At 39.9% G+C, this 14,024-nt stretch overlaps 1 protein-coding gene across 1 annotated transcript in view; it reads right to left on the bottom strand.

Moving 5' to 3' along the window:
* LOC311149650 (calsyntenin-1-like) overlaps window positions 1-6,669 on the bottom strand; it is a gene marked incomplete at both ends in the record, with an annotated part of 129,391 nt that extends 122,722 nt beyond the window's left edge. The window contains one exon of the mRNA XM_084186847.1: window positions 6,588-6,669. Coding sequence (XP_084042973.1) covers window positions 6,588-6,669 — 82 coding nt within the window. The remainder of the gene's footprint in view (window positions 1-6,587) is intronic.
* Between the last annotated feature and the right edge of the window lie 7,355 nt (window positions 6,670-14,024).

The following is a 14,024-nucleotide window of genomic DNA, read 5'->3' as shown; positions in this document are numbered from 1 at the left end:
CACACATTTAATGTTCACATTAAAAGGAAAATTGCAGGAAAGAGGGAGGCATTTTATTTAATCGCATTATCATAAACAAAAAAATTCACTTACAATTCATTTTCTTCACATTTTAAAATTATTTCCTTGCAATATTTTGTTTTGTTATCAATACTTTTGGATTTACATGTGAAACTGCAAATTAGATTTTCACTTTCATATGTGGAATTGCAAGTTCACATGTGAAAATCAGAATGCAAGTGGAATTCTTTCATATGTGAAACTGCAAATGTATGTAAAACTGCATTTCCGATTTTTACGTGAAAGTATTAAACATGTGAAAACTGACATTACAAAACATTTTATTCTCCTCACGTGAAAAAGTGGCGTTAACATGTGAACTCTAAATTTAATACATGTGAAAATATGGTTTCACGTGTGAAATGTAAATTCAACATGTGAAAACAGCTATTTAAATGTGAAAATCCAATTTCACACTTGAAACTGCACATTTGACGTGTTATTTTGTGAGGGAACTCATGAGTTCTTCACTGTCACGTGACTTCAAAGCCAGTACCTTGTGTTCTCTTTGCATACAGTAGTGAAACAAGCACACCATACCTTGTCAATGCATCATACCCATACAATCAAAAAAAGTAGCTACACAAAGACCAGAGGATATTTCTAAAAGTCAGGAAAGGACCTTCAAGTGGACAAAATGGCAACACCTTCGAAACATAACAGTAATAACAACTCAAATCTATTGATTGAATGAGCAATATGAATTACTTCATGGTCTATTGCAAAGTGAAAAAAGAGCATGAGCATGTCATGATCATCACACAAGCATACAACAGAGCACAAATACAGTGGGGAAAAAAGTATTTAGTCAGCCACCAATTGTGCAAGTTCTCCCACTTAAAAAGATGAGAGAGGCCTGTAATTTTCATCATAGGTACACGTCAACTATGACAGACAAAATGAGAGAGAAAAAATCCAGAAAATCACATTGTAGGATTTTTAATGAATTTATTTGCAAATATGGTGGAAAATAAGTATTTGGTCACCTACAAACAAGCAAGATGTCTGGCTCTCACAGACCTGTAACTTATTCTTTAAGAGGCTCCTCTGTCCTCCAATCGTTCCCTGTATTAATGGCACCTGTTTGAACTTGTTATCAGTATAAAAGACACCTGTCCACAACCTCAAACAGTCACACTCCAAACTCCACTATGGCCAAGACCAAAGAGCTGTCAAAGGACACCAGAAACAAAATTGTAGACCTGCACCAGGCTGGGAAGACTGAATCTGCAATAGGTAAGCAGCTTGGTTTGAAGAAATCAACTGTGGGAGCAATTATTAGGAAATGGAAGACATACAAGACCACTGATAATCTCCCTCGATCTGGGGCTCCACGCAAGATCTCACCCCGTGGGGTCAAAATGATCACAAGAACGGTGAGCAAAAATCCCAGAACCACATGGGGGGACCTAGTGAATGACCTGCAGAGAGCTGGGACCAAAGTAACAAAGCCTACCATCAGTAACACACTACGCCGCCAGGGACTCAAATCCTGCAGTGCCAGACGTGTCCCCCTGCTTAAGCCAGTACATGTCCAGGCCCGTCTGAAGTTTGCTAGAGTGCATTTGGATGATCCAGAAGAGGATTGGGAGAATGTCATATGGTCAGATGAAACCAAAATATAACTTTTTGGTAAAAACTCAACTCGTCGTGTTTGGAGGACAAAGAAGGCTGAGTTGCATCCAAAGAACACCATACCTACTGTGAAGCATGGGGGTGGTCTGCAAAGGGACCAGGACGACTGATCCGTGTAAAGGAAAGAATGAATGGGGCCATGTATCGTGAGATTTTGAGTGAAAACCTCCTTCCATCAGCAAGGGCATTGAAGATGAAACGTGGCTGGGTCTTTCAGCATGACAATGATCCCAAACACACCGCCCGGGCAACGAAGGAGTGGCTTCGTAAGAAGCATTTCAAGGTCCTGGAGTGGCCTAGCCAGTCTCCAGATCTCAACCCCATAGAAAATCTTTGTAGGGAGTTGAAAGTCTGTGTTGCCCAGCGACAGCCCCAAAACATCACTGCTCTAGAGGAGATCTGCATGGAGGAATGGGCCAAAATACCAGCAACAGTGTGTGAAAACCTTGTGAAGACTTACAGAAAACGTTTGACCTGTGTCATTGCCAACAAAGGGTATACAACAAAGTATTGAGAAACTTTTGTTATTGACCAAATACCCTATTTTCCACCATAATTTGCAAATAAATTCATAAAAGATCCTACAATGTGATTTTCTGGATTTTTTTTTCTCATTTTGTCTGTCATAGTTGACATGTACCTATGATGAAAATTACAGGCCTCTCTCATCTTTTTATGTGGGAGAACTTGCACAATTGGTGGCTGACTAAATACTTTTTTCCCCCACTGTATTGTTTATTTTTTGAGGTCGGTTCGGTTTCGGTTCGATTATTAAAAAAGAATCACGGTTTTCGATGTATTTACTTTTACATTAAATGCGCTATGCATTATGTGGGTTCAATGCTGTAACAACACAGAATAAAACAATTAATCAGAATCACCTTTATTTGCCAAGCAAATTCACACATACACATTTTACTTGGTGATATGGTGCTGCTAGTGATTGACAACATTTATAGACAGAATACAAACAGCAGAGTTTAAACAACGTTTTACATACACTACCGTTCAAAGTTCAAAGTTTGGGGTCACTTAAAAATTTCCTTGTTTTCGAAAGAAAACGCTCCAGATACTCAACTAGTCTCAAGAAGGCCAGTTTTATTGCTTCTTTAATCAGCACAACAGTTTTCAGCTGTGCTAACATAATTGCAAAAGGGTTTTAGCCTTTTAAAATGATAAACTTTGATTAGCAAACACAACGCCATTGGAACACAGGACTGATGGTTGCTGATAATGGGCCTCTGTACGCCTATGTAGATTTTCCATAAAATAAAATAAAACAGCAGTTTCCAGCTACAATAGCCATTTACAACATTAACAATGTCTACGCTGTATTTCTGATCAATGATGTTACTTTAATGGAAAAAAAATATGATTTTCTTTTGAAAACAAGGACATTTCTAAGTGACCCCAAACTTTTGAAAAGTAGTGTACATTATAAACAACTGGTTAAAGTGAGCATAGAACTATAAGAGAATGAACAGATATACAAATATACTCTGTGTATACGGTTGATATACAGTGGATGTACACAAATGTATAGTATCAGTATGAATATATCATCATGCAGAGAGATGAACAGAGTGCAATTGCAGAATAATGCAGTTATTTTGTGTACAGTTCAGAGATGGCTATGTGCAGCATAGAGTGCATAGTCCTTTAGTCTATGGGCCATATGGCCGGTTGGTGAGGGCCACAGCCCAGGGGAAGAAACCTTTCAGGTGGCGGGAGATTTTGGTCATGAGTGACCTGAACCTCCTACCAGAGGTGCATTTTTTTAGGAGGGGTGACCGGTGTGGGAGGGGTCGGCGATGATCTTTCCTGCACGCTTGCTTGTCGTGCAGGACCTCGATGGAAGGCAGGTGGCAGCCGATGACCCTCTCTGCAGACCGGACAATGCGTTACAGTTTGCCCTTGCAGCGGGTAGACGCAGACTCAAACCATACAGTGATAGAGGAGTTGAGGATGGACTCAACGATTGAAGCTTAAAACAGGATCAGGATTGACTGTGAAATTGAGTTCTCTCATCTGCTGCAAGTAGTACATCCGCTGGTGTGCCTTCTTGCTGACCGCTGTGATGTTGTCCTCCCACTTGAAGTTGTGGGAGATGATGGTCCCCAGGAATTTGAATGATTCAGCCGTGCGAACAGCTGAGCCATCAATCTCGAGGGGGAGAGATGGTGGGGCGGTTTTGTCTGTGTTGAGTTCCAGGATACTGCAACTGCACACCAGGGCACCAGCAGGTCAAATCTCTCCACGGTACATGGAGTCATCACCAGAGTGGTGTCATCTGCAAACTTGAGTAGTTTGACAGATGCGTTGTTGGAGGTGCAGTCATTGGTGTCAGTGAGGGATAAAGACTCCGAAAGGTAATTAAAGTCCCATGATGGTAGTGACTGCCCATTACTGCTTATCACTTATTAACCATCATTTATTTATACTTCAATAAAATATTCCAGTTGTTGTGTATATTACATTAGTTTTATTTGATGACTTTATTATTTCATTCCAAGTCATCATCTCTATAGAGCTGCTGCCTATGCTGTCTGACAAAATCACTATTTTAGTAGTTCTTCAAAGTAAATAAGGCATACTTTTATGACTGCTGAATACCAACTATCAATCACTTAGATCATGTATTTTCAGGTAGCGATACCTCGCTCTCTATCCCTATTGATCGTGCATTCTTCCCTCTCTTTTACGTAGCATAAAAGAAACACTGACAGGACAAGGTGGCGCGCAATGGATTATGATCATTGTAGTTAATCACCATGTTTTCTGTGCTAAACTATGTAGAACATTGGCCTGTTGGAAACTACAACTCCCTACTGGGCAAAAACTGGTTGACACAACATTGTTTCCACGTTATTTCAACCAAAAAAGTCAACGTGGAAAACTGATTGGATTTGAAAAAAGTAATCAACGTCATGGAAATCCATATTTTTTTCAGCCAACTTTTAACCTACATTTAACAATTTTTGTTGATTTCAAGTTGAATTCACGTTAGTAGACAACTCAACCAAATGTAAATCAAAACTAGATGTTGAACTGACGTCTGTGCCCAGTGGGCAGTGTTGCGCTTAACTGCGCATGTTGTGTTCTGTTCTGATGCGCACCTGCCTTAAGGCCACTACACACTTCACGCAAATAGAGCGTCGTATATGTTCCGTTGCCAAATTTTGCCACACAAAAGTACAGATGTAGGACCTTAATTTGAGACAGTTTGCTACAGCAGGAAAATAATCCTGCAGCAACAGGAAATGTGAATTATTACGTGTATTATAATTAATGGAAACTTTTGTAGGGGTTGATACATTTTTCATTAGGGCAAATCAAGTCTGACATTTTAAAGTGGAAATTACAAACTTTAGAATCCGTTTTAAACCTCAAATACATTACAAGTTTGCATTTCCTGCTGCACAGGACAATTCTCAGCAACAAAAGAGTGATCAAATTAAAGATCTTACATCTGTACATAGAAGTATGTGTGAAAACAATACTCAGTCACTGCGTTTGCATAGTTTGCATGAAGTGTGTAGGGCCCTTTAAAGGCCCAGTGCAGAAATTATGAAAATTATGATAATGCCCTTTTACTGTTTGAAAAGACCACCTGAAATTTCAGTCTGTTTTGGTGGGATGGCCTGCCTGGTGATATCACCAGGCGATAAATTAGTTAATAGACCAATAAGAAAGAGAGTTCCAAACCTCCCTGCAAATAACAGCTAGTTTTCAGTTTCCCCTCCCACTCAGACCACTCCCAGACAGTCCTAGCTAAATTCTTGCTTGAGAAATTGCTCTTTGCTAAGAAGCTTATTATTATTATTATTATTATTTTTTTACCATTTTAATTGAAAACAAATCACAGTAAGGCACTTAATTGTTACACAGAAATTATTTGATATTGAGATAAAAACGGCTGCATTGGCCCTTTAACATGAAAAAGTAGGCTACATTTAGATCGTTCACACTGAGAGGTCACTGGATAAAAGTCCTTATGTACCCAATAAATTAATACTGGAGAGGTCTTCAAGGCATTCAGTTTTGGCAAGCTATTTCTTCTTGTGTCCAATCCATCCATCATATTTTGGGGATTTCACTGTGGCCCGCTGATACACCTGCAGCTGCAGCATTGTACTATTAGTAATAACACATACATGTTCAAATCCAGCCACAAATGGTGCTTGTGAGGACGGTCTGTAATGCATAGCTAACAAGCGAGGATCATACATTGTGCCCCACAGCGTTGGAAAACGATTGTTCGAGGTATTTAAACAAGCACCTACATCAGGACATTAGGGTAAAGTTTATTTATTTTTTTCACACAAGTGCTATTGAACAATACAAACAGGTGAATGAAACGCTAACCATAGTATGGGCTCTGATAGGCTATATGAAATCAAATGCTTATGCCAGTGTGTTTTGGCAAGTTTAATTGTTTCTATGCAGATACAATAGATAGGTACCCAATATAGCCTTGATGGCAGAGGGGAGAAACAACCTCGTTCATCCATGCAGACAGATATGGGCTAATGATTTCATGATAGCCTACTCATTTACATTTTAGTATCACCAGTGATGATGCAAAATGCAAACAATTTAAGTTTAGTTTGATGGCATTTTTAATATAGCTACAAAGTCGCGTGATGATGCACTGACAGACAGAGACGGATACTTTGTAGCAAGGGACATCCATCCGCTATGGCAATCAGTAGCCTAGGGCAGGTTTACCATACATCCCTTGGGAATTACATATCATCTGGGTTCTTTATTGTAGCCTATTATAATAAACAATGTGTAGGCTAGACGGAGCATTGGCCTTAATTTTCCTTAAATGGAGATTGTTCGTTCGCCCGAACAGATAGACAGACAATACGAGATAAACCCTGGCTTACCTTTGGCTGCCTCCACTGCACATAATAGTCCAAGGACGACTCTGACAATGGATGCAACATGTTTATACCTTCGGAACTGCATCCCGAATGAGTTAAATAAATCACGGGGAAATAAAAACAACTTTCTTATATCCTCCCCTATAATAAAATATATCTCACTCAAGAAGAAAAAAAAACATAAGAAGTATTCGGCAGCCGTGATAGTCCTAAAATGGCCGTCGCCAGCGCTGCTCTGCCTAGGAGTTGCTGAAGCATGCCAAATCTTACAACGCCTGGATAGGTATAGGTATTTTATGTATCAACTAACACGTCATAATGTTATAGCAATCTGTCAATCGATGACACGGTCAATGACGTTGCACGCAGCCATTGGTTGATGCAAGCAACGCCTGAGCAGGAGAACGCGACCATTCGTTTCCATCACCACTCTTTCTTGCAGTTTTGCAGTTGTGTCCTTTGGGACCGATGGCTAGTGACGTCAACAATGTTATTGTGGGAGTGCTTGCAGCTAGTTTAGCAGAGATGGCCGAACTCAGACAGAGGGCGAGAACCAAATGGATGGAGGGGACCATGTCTATGTCTCAGTCCTATGTTCCCACAGCCCTATGTTCCTTCAGTTCCCTCAGCCTCATGTTTCCTCAGCCTCATGTTCCCTCAGCCTCATGTTCCCTCAGCTCTATCTTCTAAACCAGGGATTGGCAACCCAAATGAGAGGACCATCAATAACAGATCAGATGCATGTTTATTGTAACACATCATTTTTCAATAAACGTAATGGACAGGCCATATATAATAAATCTAGGTCATTACCTCGAATATACATTTCCGATCACTGTGACCAAATACATATTCTTTAGAATTTTTTTGGCCTTGCTTATTTGTGCCAAATATGATTGAAATAGCTTCCGTAAATGCCGAGATAAATAACCACTCACCAATGATTCAATATTTCAGTGGGTCCTAGGCCATATCATTTGACATATTTAAGGCAACTATTATAAAAAATAACTTGAGTAGATGCTGAAATAAAACAACAAAAAACGCTATTTGGGCTGCTGTAATATTTACCAAAGGTCAAGGTCATAGTATTTGAATATATTCAGTAGGTTCCATATATACCCTTACATATGTAGATGCTAAAATAATCAGCATTTTCTACCTTATAACAATAAGCTTTTGTGCCAATTTTGATTGAAATTGGTTCAGTGGGTACTGATGGAATATAGGGTTGAGGAAACATAGGGCTGAGGGATAATAGGTTGAGGGAACATAGGGCTGAGGGAACATAGGGCTGAGGGATCATATGATGGACCTCGGATGGGGAGACACAAAGGATGACTAGGACCACAGTCAGGAGGGGATGCCGTTGTTGAGACGTTGGAAATATGTGTGTGTTTTTTTTTATTGGGCCTATAATAAGACTTGCCTACAACCTAGTTCCTCTCCTAGGAAGCTCTCTAATGTTTATGATAAATTAAACAAAATAAAACAACTGAATAGGGCGGCTGTTACAATAATACTGTGTCTGAATAGGTCTAATATGCCTAGCCTATCTGTGTTTGTAAAGCAGGCCTAAATAAAGCAAAACACACACAGACACACCTGTCTTCAATAATGCTTCACTGAGAGGCCATATTCCTTCTTGTAACCTTTCTTTTACCTTTGTGTTCAACCTTTTATGTTTTATTCGCCCCGCAACACAGCAGGTGCACACATCTATCAGTAGGTACCGAGTAGATCTGGCCCAATATCCTTTGTTCATGTTACTAATACAGACCAATTACACAGATGGTTCCTATTTGAGTTTTTCCCACTACGGAGAGAGAGAGAGAGAGAGAGAGAGAGAGAGAGAGAGAGAGAGAGAGAGAGAGAGAGAGAGAGAACTGACTCTCACACTGCACAACATTGATCCATTTCATCCAGGAGCCAACTAGGGTTGCATTCCAAATGGCACTCTATTCCCTTTATAGTGCACTACTTTTGACCAGGGCCGATAGGGCTCTGGTCAAAAGTAGTGCACTATATAGGGAATGGGATGCCATTTGGGATGCAAACGAACTCTGATCGCCTGCCCGGCCTTCATCGTCACCACCTCACCCAACATGACATATTTTTTATTATAACATGCATGTCATGGTGTGAGAATAGCAAAGTTCAAAATCACAAATGGGGCGGTGTGCACTCCATTTAATCAACACTTTCTCTGAGATTAAGGTAAAACCCTACAGGCAGAGAGGATGTGGTGCAATCAGATAACAATCAGACAAACAACGCCAGAATGAGCACTAATATAAGGCGTCTCAGTGCTCCAATTGCTTTTGCTGAATACGAATAGAATAAAATCGAATTTATATCAGGTTTCAAAAGGCCAAATAATTGATAAAAACACACTGTTTTGCAATGAAGGTCTACAGTAGTCTCAACACCACTCTGTATGGTAGCACCATGGTATAGCCGGAGGAAAGCTAGTTTCAGTCCTCTTCTGGGCACACTGACTTCAATACAAAAACTAGGAGGCTCATGGTTCTCACCCCCTTCCATAGACTTATGTCACCGGTGTGAAATGGCTAGCTAGTTAGCGGTGCGCACTAGTAGCGTTTCAATCGGTGACGTCACTCGCTCTGAGACCTTGAAGTAGTTGTTTCCCTTGCTCTGCAAGGGCCGCGGCTTTTGTGGAGCGACGGGTAATGGTGCTTCGAGGGTGACTGTTGTCGATGTGTGCAGAGGGTCCCTGGTTCAAGCCCAGGTAGGGGCGAGGAGAGGGACGGAAGCAACACTGTTACACTTACAATTTCCGGAGGACGTCCCCCAACCTCTTGCAGCATGAACTGACATTTTGTCCACCCAGGATCAGAGAATGAATCTAGTACTGAAAGCATAAGTTACAGCTAGTTAGCACTGCAGTGCATAAAATGTGGTGAGTAGTTGACTCAAAGAGAGAGAAAGATAGTAGTTCAAACATTTTGAACAAATCCATTTCTTCAAAAATGAAGAAGAAGCAAGAGAGTAGATCTGGCCCAATAAAAATTCCAAAACAATAAAAAACACAGTAAGAATGTAAGAGGAGTCAAAATGAAAAGAAAAAAGGAGAGCTAGCTATATTTCGTAGTATTTTTTTCACTTTCACTTACTCAGCTAGCTAGCTAGTTTAGCCTACTCAAATACCCAGCTCAAACAGAGAAGGATGCTATGATCATTGCAAGCTGACTATGGCTATCCAACACTGGAACAATTCCAAGTCAAGATAAGCTTTTGGTTTTATTAATTTATTGCCGCCGGTGTAACTGCTAAAGTGCTTGCTGACTGTACACTGTACTGCATGATTGTAACGGGTTTACTAATGGGTTAATTCTATTAGCTATGTTGACTATGATGTTAGATAATATGGTGACAACAATGTAGGCTGTGTGTACCGGTTAGCAGTTATAATATGAAGGTTCGCCTGGTCACAGACAGCTGATGTGTTGCACTGAAGTCCACAAGCGAAGGGAAAGGTGAGAGAGGAGGAGAGCGCATATATGCTAGAAGGAATTACAATGAGCAAAGTGATCATGGTGTTTGTATGTGGCTGCTATGAAAGTGAAATGTTCTTGCGTGTGATCAGGGGTATATTCATTCTGCCGATTCTGTTGAAAAACGTTTTTTAAACTGAAGCAACCGGAATGAAACGGGGATGAACATACCTGAATTTTACCAATAGAAACTCTTGTGTGCTGTTGGACTAATGATTACACACTTCAGTGTTGTGATGCAAAAATTCTAGCTAAATGTATAGCGCATAGAATTAAAAAGGAATTGGCGGACATTATTCATTCTAATCAGTCAGGTTTTTACATGGACGATACATTGAAGATAATATAAGGCAAGTACTGGAAACAATAGAACACTATGAAAAATCTGGGACACCAGGCCTGGTATTCATAGCTGACTTTAAAAAGGCTTTTGGAGAATATCTTATAAAATGGGTTAAAATCATGTATAGTAACACTAGGTGTAAAATACTAAATAATGGCTATTTCTCCGAAAGTTTTAAACTGTCAAGAGGAGGAAAACAAGGTTGTCCACTATCGGCATATCTATTTATTATGGCCATCAAAATGTTAGCTATTAAAATCAGATCCAACAATAATATCAAGGGATTAGAAATCCAGGGCTTAAAAATAAAGGTGTCATTGTACGCTGATGATTCATGTTTTCTTTTAAATCCACAACTTTAATCCCTCCACAGCCTCATAGAGGATCTAGATACATTCTCTAACCTCTCTGGATTACAACCAAATTATGATAAATGTACTATATTACGTATTGGATCACTAAAAAATAAAAATTTTACATTACCATGTAGTTTACCAATAAAATGGTCTGATGGTGATGTGGATATACTTGGAATAGATATCCCAAATGAAATAAATGATCTCACTCCAATACATTTTAATAGAAATTAGCAAAAATAGATAAGATCCTGCTACCATGGAAAGGTAAATACCTGTCTATTTGTGTAAAAATCACCTTGATTAACTCTTTAGTATTATCCCAGTTTACCTATTTGCTTATGGTCTTGCCTAAGCCTAGCGAAAAGTGTTTTAAATTATATGAGAAAAAAAGATTCCATTTTATTTGGAACAGCAAGCCAGACAAAAATAAACGGGCCTGTTTATATAATGAATATGAATTCAGAGGACAGAAATTATAATAATGTTTCCACCTCCATGTTTGACGGTGGGGTTGGTGTTCTTGGGGTCATAGGCAGCATTCCTCCTCCTCCAAACACGGCGAGTTGAGTTGATGCCAAAGGGCTCCATTTTGGTCTCATCTGACCACAACACTTTCACACAGTTCTCCTCTGAATCATTCAGATGTTCATTGGCAAACTTCAGACGGCCCTGTATATGTGCTTTCTTGAGCAGGGGGACCTTGCGGGCGCTGCAGGATTTTAGTCCTTCACGGCGTAGTGTGTTCACAATTGTTTTCTTGGTGACTATGGTCCCAGCTGCCTTGAGATCATTGACAAGATCCTCCCGTGTAGTTCTGGGCTGATTCCTCACCGTTCTTATGATCATTGCAACTCCACGAGGTGAGATCTTGCATGGAGCCCCAGGCCAGGGAGATTGACAGTTAGTTTGTGTTTCTTCCATTTGCGATGGTCTTGTAGCCCATTCCAGCCTTGTGTAGGACTACAATCTTGTCCCTGACATCCTTGGAGAGCTCTTTGGTCTTGGCCATGGTGGAGAGTTTGGAATCTGATTGATTACTTGCTTCTGTGGATAGGTGTCTTTTATACAGGTAACAAACTGAGATTAGGAGCACTCCCTTTAAGAGTGTGCTCCTAATCTCAGCTCGTTACCTGTATAAAAGACACCTGGGAGCCAGAAATCTTTCTGATTGAGAGGGAGTCAAATACTTATTTCCCTCATTAAAATGCAAATCAATTTATAATATTTTTGACATGTGTTTTTCTGGATTTTGTTGTTGTTATTCTGTCTCTCACTGTTCAAATAAACCTACCATTAAAATTATAGACTGATCATTTCTTTGTCAGTGGACAAACGTACAAACTCAGCAGGGGATCAAATACTTTTTTCCCTCACTGTATGTATAAGCTGGAAGTGGAGGCCTAAGCGTTGTTGTTCACTAGTTTACTCCAATTAGGGAAGGGGTGGTGGGGTTGGAAAGTAATAAAGGGAAATATATTTTAAAAAAGGATATGTATGTATATATGTATGTATGCATGTGTATATATATATATACAGATGAAGTCGGAAGTTTACATACACTTAGGTTGGAGTCATTAAAACTCGTTTTTCAACCACTCCACATATTTCTTGTTAACAAACTATAGTTTTGGCAAGTCGGTTAGGACAACTACTTTGCGCATGACACAAGTAATTTTTCCAACAGTTATTTACAGACAGATTATTTAACTTATAATTCACTGTATCATAATTCCAGTGGGTCAGAAGTTTACATACACTAACTTGACTGTGCCTTTAAACAGCTTGGAAAATTCCAGAAAATGATGTCATGGCTTTAGAAGCTTCTGATAGGCTAATTGACATAATTTGAGTCAATTGGGGGTGTACCTGTGGATGTATTTCAAGGCCTACCTTCAAACTCAGTGCCTCTTTGCTTGACATCATGGGGAAATCAAAAGAAATCAGCTAAGACCTCAGAAATAAAATTGTAGACCTCTACAAGTCTGGTTCATCCTTGGGAGCAATTTCCAAATGTCTGAAGGTACCACGTTCATCTGCACAAACAATAGTACGCAAGTATAAACACCATGCATACCGCTCAGGAAGGAGATGCGTTCTGTCTCCTAGAGATGAACATACTTTGGTGCAAAAAGTGCAAATCAACCCCAGACAGCAAAGGACCATGTGAAGATGCTGGAGGAAACAGGTACAAAAGTATCTATATCTACAGTAAAACGAGTCCTATATCGACATAACCTGAAAGGCTGCTCAGCAAGGAAGAAGCCACTGCTCCAAAACCGCCATAAAAAAGCCAGACTACGGTTTGCAACTGCACATGGGGACAAAGATCGTACTTTTTGGAGAAATGTCCTCTGGTCTGATGAAACAAAAATAGAACTGTTTGGCCATAATGACCATCGTTATGTTTGGAGGAAAAAGGGGCACCTTGCAAGCCGAAGAACACCATCCAACCATGAAGCACGGGGGTGGCAGCATCATGCTGTGGGGGTGCTTTGCTGCAGGAGGGACTAGTGCACTTCACAAAATAGATGGCATCATGAGGAAGGACAATTATGTGGATATATTAAAGCAACATCTCAAGACATCAGTCAGGAAGTTAAAGCTTGGTCGCAAATGGATCTTCCAAATGGACAATGACCCCAAGCATACTTCCAAAGTTGTGGCAAATTGGCTTAATGATAACAAAGTCAAGGCATTGGAGTGGCCATCACAAACCCCTGACCTCAATCCTATAGAAAATTTGTGGGCAGAACTGAAAAAGAAAAAGAGTGTGCGAGCAAGGAGGCCTACAAACCTGACTTAGTTACACCAGCTCTGTCAGGAGGAATTGGCCAACATTCACCCAACTTATTGTGGGAAGCTTGTGGAAGGCTACCCCAAACGTTTGACCTAATTTAAACAATTTAAAGGTAATGCTACCAAATACTAATTGAGTGTATGTAAACTTCTGACCCACTGGGAATGTGATGAAAGAAATAAAAGCTGAAATAAATCATTCTCTCTACTATTATGCTGACATTTCACATTCTTAAAATAAAATGGAGATCCTAACTGACCTAAGACAGGGAATTTTTACTAGGATTAAATGTCAGGAATTGTGAAATACTGAGATTAAATCTATTTGGCTAAGGTGTATATAAACTTCCGACTTCAACTGTGTATATATATGTTTTTATTGCGAGAAAAAAAAACATATGGGGGATTGGAAGTGATGCAGACAATT

This window comes from Coregonus lavaretus (genome assembly GCF_964263955.1).
Source record: "Coregonus lavaretus genome assembly, chromosome: 22".
In the NCBI taxonomy this organism is placed as follows: domain Eukaryota; kingdom Metazoa; phylum Chordata; class Actinopteri; order Salmoniformes; family Salmonidae; genus Coregonus; species Coregonus lavaretus.
This window is presented reverse-complemented; position numbering and strand designations above follow the sequence as displayed.